This window comes from Athene noctua, chromosome 15 (genome assembly GCF_965140245.1).
Source record: "Athene noctua chromosome 15, bAthNoc1.hap1.1, whole genome shotgun sequence".
NCBI lineage: Eukaryota > Metazoa > Chordata > Aves > Strigiformes > Strigidae > Athene > Athene noctua.
Genome location: NC_134051.1, coordinates 15,261,674 through 15,269,540, shown reverse-complemented (window position 1 = coordinate 15,269,540; position 7,867 = coordinate 15,261,674). Strand labels below are relative to the sequence as shown.

The 7,867-nt window shown below is 46.7% G+C and overlaps 1 protein-coding gene across 2 annotated transcripts; it reads left to right on the top strand.

The window, feature by feature from the left end:
- The first annotated feature begins 1,864 nt into the window (after window positions 1-1,864).
- NUBP1 (NUBP iron-sulfur cluster assembly factor 1, cytosolic) lies at window positions 1,865-7,618 on the top strand. Of its 2 annotated transcripts, XM_074919311.1 has the most exons (11): window positions 1,916-1,972; window positions 2,082-2,186; window positions 2,275-2,411; window positions 2,689-2,757; window positions 3,270-3,302; window positions 4,064-4,154; window positions 4,466-4,620; window positions 5,720-5,830; window positions 5,954-6,056; window positions 6,791-6,874; window positions 7,450-7,618. In XM_074919311.1, the coding sequence occupies exons 1-11, from the start codon at window positions 1,939-1,941 to the stop codon at window positions 7,500-7,502; spliced, it is 975 nt and encodes a 324-aa protein (XP_074775412.1). In that variant the 5' UTR covers window positions 1,916-1,938; the 3' UTR covers window positions 7,503-7,618. The 2 variants fall into 2 exon arrangements, with proteins under 2 accessions (XP_074775413.1, XP_074775412.1); XM_074919312.1 differs by lacking the exon at window positions 2,275-2,411 and having other exon boundaries at window positions 1,865-1,972.
- Window positions 7,619-7,867: the final 249 nt, after the last annotated feature.

Sequence of the window (7,867 nt, the reverse complement as noted above, 5' to 3'; positions counted from 1 at the left end):
TATTTTTCTGTCAAAAAAACAGGTTTAACACCAGGATGTGCTGGTACCTTTCCAAATATTACCATATACTCTTTCATAGATGTTTTTCCAAGGTGAGAATGCCTTAGATAGTAACTCAAACACTTGTATGTTAAAACGATCAAGATTTGGGACTATCAGCTCAAAATGGGAATACGTGAGACTCCTAACTGTACTCAGATCAGAAATATACTCTTTTCACAGCAGCCCCAACCAAAGCAATAGAGGGAGGCTTTGTGAGGAGGAAACGTGCGGGTTCACTCACAGTTCCTCCAAAACCACCGCCCTGACCTGCCTTTCTCTCAAGCTGGAGTTATCACCAGTGTGTTTAAACTGGAGTTCAGGGGCCCTGCCTCAGGAATAAGTCAGTCTGTCTCACAGGCAGTAACCATGACAAGAGGGACTGTTGTTTTGAGGCTCGTACCTGTATATGCATCTCCAGGAGAAAATCTGAAAACTTCTTTAAAGGATGTGAATGCACAACGTGCATTTTCCAAAGCAAAGTGGTTACACTCTTTAATGCCTTATTCTGAACATCAAAGCTTTACTCATGTAACAGCTGTTCAGATGGCTGTTTCTGCACTACAATGGTTGGGACTCTGCCCTGGTTTAATCATAACAGTATTGTGAGAACTTTATACATCGGAAACGGGAAAATGAGGGGAAGGTAAAAAGATTGGAAAAACATTTTTCTCCTCATAAGACTAAATATTGTTCTGTGATTTCATGCTCATTTCTATACAGACTGGAAGCATCTTTGAGCAGGAATTGTCTTTTGCTGAACGTTGGTAAGGTATTCCCTGGTGGGGATTCTCAGTTGGTCTCTAGGTGATTGAGTTTTACAGTTGCCGTTTACAGACAGAGCTGTTGGTCAGGCGTACTGTCAGTTTGTGCTGGGGTGATGAGCAGTACTAGGAATTGGCACTGATGCCTGCAATGTGTAATTCAGTTCTTAGGCTGGGATGTTACGAGGACAAGGCCATCCTCAGGCAGCCCTTGGGGACACAGCAAGGGAGCAGCGGTTGGGATAAGGTGACCAGTAATGAGGTCCTGGTTATGTGACAAGCTGGTGCACGCTTCCTTGGTTTGGAAATTAATTTACTAATAATCTAATTAGTTTTTATATACCAAGTACAGTGGCTGATTGCTTAGAAACTGACTGAGCCAGTGAAGGTAGAATAATCTGCCGAATGCACATACCTGGCCCGGGCGAGCGCCGTGAGCCCCGCGGGGCTTCGCTCCTCGGCGGTGCCAGGGCTGGAACGCGACCGGGGTGTGTGTAGGGGCGGACGCTCCGTGTCTCTGGGGGGTGTAGGGGGGTCTGACCGCTCCGTGTCTCTGGGGGGTGCAGGGGTCAGACGCTCCGTGTCTCTGGGGGGTGTAGGGGGGTCTGACCGCTCCGTGTCTCTGGGGGGTGCAGGGGTCGGACGCTCCGTGTCTCTGGGGGGTGTAGGGGGGGTCTGACCGCTCCGTATCTCTGGGGGGTGCAGGGGGGTCTGACGCTCCGTGTCTCTGGGGGGTGCAGGGGTCGGACGCTCCGTGTCTCTGGGGGGTGTAGGGGGGGTCTGACCGCTCCGTGTCTCTGGGGGGTGCAGGGGGGTCGGACGCTCCGTGTCTCTGGGGGGTGTAGGGGGGTCTGACCGCTCCGTGTCTCTGGGGGGTGCAGGGGTCGGACGCTCCGTGGCTCTGGGGGGTGTAGGGGGGTCTGACCGCTCCGTGTCTCTGGGGGGTGCAGGGGTCGGACGCTCCGTGGCTCTGGGTCCCTCCCGCGGGCCGCACGCGCCCCGGTCCCGCCGGCGGAAGGGCCGCGCGCTCTGCCCCGCCCATCGCGCCCCCTGGCGGCAGCGGGTGTCGCCGGCGCATGCGCACTCGGCGGCCCGTGCCAGCCCCGCCCCTCGCCCCGGCCGAGGGCGGCGGAACATGGCGGAGGCGGCGGGCGGGCCGCGCCCGCAGGGTGAGGGCCGCGGGGCGGCGCGGGCCGGGCGGTCGGTCGGTCGGTCGGTCGGTCGGTCGGTCGGTCGGTCTGTCTGTCGCCGCGCTCCAGCTGTCGTTGTCCGTTGCAGAGTGCCCGGGGACCAGCAGCGCCCAAGCGGGCAGGGCCGCCGCCTGCCAGGGATGCCCCAACCAGAGGCTCTGCGCTGGCGGCGCCGCCGCTGCGCCGGACCCGGGTGAGGGAGGCCCTGAGGGGGCCGGGGGGCGGCTTGGGGCGGGGGCCGTGCTCGGGCGGCGGCTGACGGCGGCCGTGTGGCCCCGCAGGGGAGGCGGCGGAGCTGCGGGAGCGGCTGCGCGCCGTGAAGCACGCGGTGCTGGTGCTCTCCGGGAAGGGCGGCGTGGGGAAGAGCACCTTCAGCGCCATCCTGGCCCACGGGCTGGCGGCCGACGAGGCCAAGCAGGTGGGCGGCGCGGGGCTGCGCGGGGCTGCGCGGGGCGGCCGCTGCCGTGTGGGGCCGGGAGGCGGAGGGCCCCGGAGCCGCGGGCGGGAGGGGCCGGCGGGGGCGAGCACCCGCGGGCACGGGGCTCCAGGCGGGGCTGGGGCTGTGCTGGTCGTGCTGCCCTTCTCGTCAAGGGTTGGAACTTAATTCGTGTGATAATTGCGCGTGACTTGCGCTTCGGAGACAGTCCCGTGCGAGCGTGTTCCCAGTGGGGTGGGCTGGTTGCTTTGTTTTCCAGGTTGCTCTGCTGGACATAGATATCTGTGGGCCATCAATCCCTAAGATGATGGGTCTAGAAGGAGAACAGGTAAGTGAATACTCGAATGTGACGTTTAAAGGCTTTCTGCTCAATTTTTCATGAACTTTCAGGGTTCTGTAGAATTAAAGCTTCTATAAGGACAGCTTCTTGGGAAATGTGTGGTAATGGGTAGGGAAATAAATAAAGAAAGGTGAGATGGAGAAGTTCAGCCTGATTTAGTTCATGAGTTGGCTGCAAAACAACCTTTGCTGCATATGGGCCACATATTCATGGCTCTTTGAAACTTAAGTCATGTTAGCCTGATGCTCGTTATCAGCCCTAGAACGTTTATGTAACCATATAAAGTCACGGGTACATTTCTTGGAATAGGGTTGAAGAGTTATTATTCCCTTATTAATGGAGATGTGGCTGTTCTGTGGTTTTTAACACAGCTGCTCCAATACAGCAGTGTTGTACCTATGGGCAGCCTGTCTATTTACCCGGTTTTGACTTACAGCTGTGTTTCATGTAATATCTGTATTTCTTTCTAACGTAACTTTGTGTATCACTTCAATTTTCAGGTTCATCAGAGTGGATCTGGATGGTCTCCAGTGGTAAGTTGGCGTAACTGTTCAGAAAGTTTGTTGGGTTAGTTTGGGTTGGGCACCGTCTTCTGAGGTGAAAAGCGAGGGAGGGAGAAGCAGAGGGTGCTTCTATTAATTCTTGTTCTAATCATGTAAACATCCAGATTCTGTAGAAAATACATATAGGCTATATAGATCAGTGTGTTAAATTTCTTTTGTTAATCTATACTACTGTATTTCTAAAATAGTTTTATTATTTAAAGTATCTCTTGTTTGTTGCCTTTCCTACTGTACTATGGGCAATAAATAGAAGTTACTGGATTTCATTTTTTTTCTGTTATGCAGCTGTGTAGTATGTCACCTTTTCAGTAACAGACAAATAGTGTCTTAGACACAAGGAAAACCTCATTAATCTTTAGAAAATGCAGGGGAAGTTTTGCAGGACTGTGGTTGTCTAAAGATCACCTTTAGTGTGTACGCTGTTAAAAAGAGAGCTTGATGCTGAGAGGGAAAGCTGTCTTTACCCTTTTGCTTTCTCCAGTGATTTCATAAACCCTTGTAAATCTTACTACAACTGGATTTTTTTCAGTCTCTGAATGTAATTGGTGAGCATTGCATAAAGACTAGGTTTTAATGCCCTTTGGTAAGAGAGATGCATAAAGTTTTCTGCCCTTACTTTCTTAAGGTCTTCACCTCCCAACCTGCTTTTTCCATAACATCTGATTTTAGAGTTGGTTTCTCTTTCTTTACTGTTCTGTAAGCTCTACCGAGTTTCTCTACTTCTCTTTTAGTATGTTGAAGAAAACTTGGGTGTCATGTCAGTGGGGTTCTTGCTCAGTAGTCCTGATGATGCTGTTATCTGGAGAGGACCAAAAAAAAATGGTATGTATCAAGTGTTTTCAACAGTAATTTATACACTTGAAAGGTTTAATACCATGAGCTTGCAGAAGTTATAGGAAAAAATGAGTCAAAGGTTACTTTAGTTGAACATATTCATTGGATAAAGTTAGAAGGTCAAATACAGGGTTTTTTGGATTCATTTTTTTTTTAAAGCCTTGGCAAAATAAGCATTTTTGTACTGAAGTTGGCAAGTCAGAAGAATCTGCGTACCTAGACTATAAACGCTGACCCTAAAGTTTGAAATATATGAAGTTATTTTTACCTTTCTTCTGCGTTCTTATCCTTTCTTTTAGGGTTGATCAAACAGTTTCTCCGAGACGTGGACTGGGGTGAAATCGACTACCTGATTGTAGATACCCCTCCAGGAACCTCAGACGAACACTTATCTATTGTGCAGTACCTCAGCGCAGCGCACATCGACGGTGCTGTTATAATCACCACCCCTCAGGTACGAGAAGTTGATTTCCATTGATAGAAGCATCGTGACCGTTAAAGCCAATCCTTGCCTTGGAGTCCCTGTCTAACCTCAGAGAAGGGATGGTAACGGGATCGAAGGGAGTTGATTCCTCGGTTTGTGCCCCCAGCTGCCTGGTTTGTGGGTTAGGTGGGTGTCTCTGGAGTAGGGCACCTCAGCGGGTCACTATGAACCACTCAGCCGTTCACAGCCAAAAGCTGTCACGATCCCTGTGGTGAAGGGAAATGCAGTATTTCACTTCTTCGAGACTAGAGTTCACATCATTGTGAATCTGTAATTTACCCACCAGCAGCTTAATGTTCAGAAGTCAATAAGAAGTTAAGTTTTTAAGTGCTAAGATGTGCGCTGTTTGACGCCATGTGAAGTAGCCTGTTGCCTCCAGTAGGCAGCTTTGTGATGTGCGTTCTTAAACGTCATTCCCTGGAGAGCTGAAACTCAAAATACATCAAATTCACACATAGGTTTTAATGACTCGTTTGGAAAGGAACGGAGGACGAACTAGTGAAAGACATGTCGTATTTCTACAACAGCTGAATAAACAAAACGTAAAGGAAGTGGAGGAGTGAGGGCAATAGCAGATGGGTGATGAGGGAAGAAGGGAACAGGAGAACTGAATGAGGTCAGGCATATATGCAAAAAGTCTGAGGGGATGATAAGCTTTTCATGTTTAATTTGAAAAGAGAAAGCAGGCATGAGCCTGGTGGTTCTTGTCCTTGCCTGCTCTATTGTGAATACTAAGGGTCTTTCTATAAACTGAAAATGTGAAAAAGCTATATTTAAAAAACTAAAGACAGATTAATATAAGAGATAAAAGATAAATATGGCTGAATCATTACTAGAGTCAGATTTTGAAACAGAACGATGGTCAGTAGGCTAGCACTGTTGTACCAGGTCTATTGCTACTCACAGAGTTGTTGCTAGAGCGCAAAACACAGGTTTATGTTCCTCAAAATACAAAGAGAGCAGCAATAATCCATTCGGAACTTTCTTTAAAATAGCTCAAAGGGTGTAACTTAACAGGTTCAGCATCAAAACGTTACAGTCAAATAGCAGCGTTTCCTAATGTTTGTAGGAAGTGTCGCTTCAGGATGTTCGGAAGGAGATCAACTTCTGCCATAAAGTGAAACTGCCGGTCATAGGGGTTGTGGAAAATATGAGTGGCTTTATATGTCCGAAGTGTAAGGTAAGGCTGGCTGTATACCACAGATTTTTTTATCTTGACATTGCTTGTATATAAAACATTGCTCCAAAAATGCCTTGTTCTCAGAATTGCAGAATTTTAACTCCCATTCTCCTGTCGTCCCAGAATGAATCTCAGATCTTTCCCCCAACTACTGGAGGTGCAGAGAAGATGTGCCAGAACTTAAATGTTTCCCTCCTGGGTAAAGTGCCTCTAGATCCTCAAATAGGTAAAGTTACTGCATTGCACTAGGTTTAAAACAATTTCTTCCTCCTATACTGATGTTATTACTGGAAAACCCTGACTCAGACACTGATAAATTAGAATATTAAACATTTTATCTCTTAAGCAAAGATCCACTTTTAGATAGAACATGTTTTTGAATCAAAAGATACTGGAACTGTGATATAGTGTGGTGTGAAAAGAAGTGTTAGGGTAATGTCCTTAGCCTGAAACTTAATCTTGATTAAGATTAGATTATGCATCTTTTCAGCTTTATAATTATGTTTGAAGTACAACACATCTTCCTGTTTGGTGTCATCACCTGGAAGTGCAGACTGAATAAAATCATAACCACTACAAGGAATAGTATCTTGCAGATGTCAAGTATTAAAACTAGTGCTTTAACTTCACTGTTACTGGCACCACCCAGATTCTGTTGTGGCTAACAAGGCAGCTTGCTTCCTTGCCCACTAGCTATTACCAATTAATACTTGATTTAATGACATCAAGGAACAGGTCAGTTCTTCCAAAATAATGATTGAAGGTTTCTGCTAATAGTATTCTTTTGTAAAACTGTAAGGTGTAGCTCTAATTATCTTACTGACATAAGGACCTTTTAAAAGTCTTATTAAAAGACACAAGTGGCTCTTTGGAAGGGTGTGACTGGTAGCACGATAAAGGGTTAAACAAAGGAAAGTTCATCTTTTCCCATTGCTTTGCTTTCATGTTTTTCCCTTCAAGGAAAAAGTTGTGACAAAGGTCAGTCTTTCTTGGCTGAAGCACCTGAGTCTCCAGCTACATCGTCGTACAGGAGTATCATTCAAAGTAAGTCTGACAATCACTGTGCAAAAGCATCCTCTCAGCTCTCGGCACTTCAGCAATCTATAAAGGTTCTAAACAGAAGTGTGTTACTCTGCCATAAATAATAAAATCAGTAGATGTGCATAGCAGTTATGAAAGTAACAGGTGCAAATCCCATGTTCACTTCTGGGCATCAGTTGACAGGCTTTTAAAGCAGTAACGAAATGGTATTTCGGAGCTGGTTTCACTGTCTGGCTTCAGTCATTTTTCAGAGATGTGGGTGTACTTGCTCCCAGCAAAGTTCTGAGATTCTCAAGCAGGCCTGCAGAGGGTGCTCACCAGAGCCCAGCAGGATCCAGGTGGGGAATCACTGCCTCCACTTGTAACTGTAATTGCACAAAACCCCATACAAGAACTGCCTAAAGAGCTGGTGACATACAGTTTAAAAATACAAACAGCTGGGAAATTCCTAAAGCTGTTTTCACTGCGGTAAAACCCCAACTTGTGATGCTTGTACCAACGGGGGACAGAGTGATGCAGCAGTAACTAACTCCTGATGCACAAAAATTATTTATATTATTTTTTCCATGTCTTTGCAGGGATTCAGGAATACTGTGATCAACACCATTTTCAAGAAGAAAAGATTATCTAAACTATGAATGGAATAAAAATTTAGTTCATGTTTAATTACAGAAAAGTAACTTATGCCTTGATTTAATAGAAGGAATGTATTCTTTTTGTATATTGCAAATAAATTCTTAACATAAATATTCTTGCCTTAGGTTTTTTCTGTAGTTCAAGATTCTTGTAGGTCGCAGATGGTCTCAAAGTTCGCTAGAAAGCTGAAAAACTGACCTTCCCCTGTGTTAGGTAGGTGCAGTCCACATGCAGTGTCATGGTACTAATAGCCTGAATATGAAGTTGGTGTCTGAAGACATGCGTGTACAAGATTTTGTTCAGAAAGTTGAATGTAAAATGTGCTTCGCTGGCTGTGGGGCGTCGTGTCGGATGTATCTG

What these genes read in the sequence shown, in the direction of transcription:
- NUBP1 (XM_074919311.1), top strand. Translation starts at nt 1,939, where the DNA reads ATGGCGGAGGCGGCGGGCGGGCCGCGCCCGCAGG. An exon ending in CGCCGCTGCGCCGGACCCGG is followed by an intron (nt 2,187 to 2,274) that starts GTGAGGGAGGCC and finishes GTGGCCCCGCAG; the next exon opens with GGGAGGCGGCGGAGCTGCGG. An exon ending in GCCTCTAGATCCTCAAATAG is followed by an intron (nt 6,057 to 6,790) that starts GTAAAGTTACTG and finishes TTTCCCTTCAAG; the next exon opens with GAAAAAGTTGTGACAAAGGT.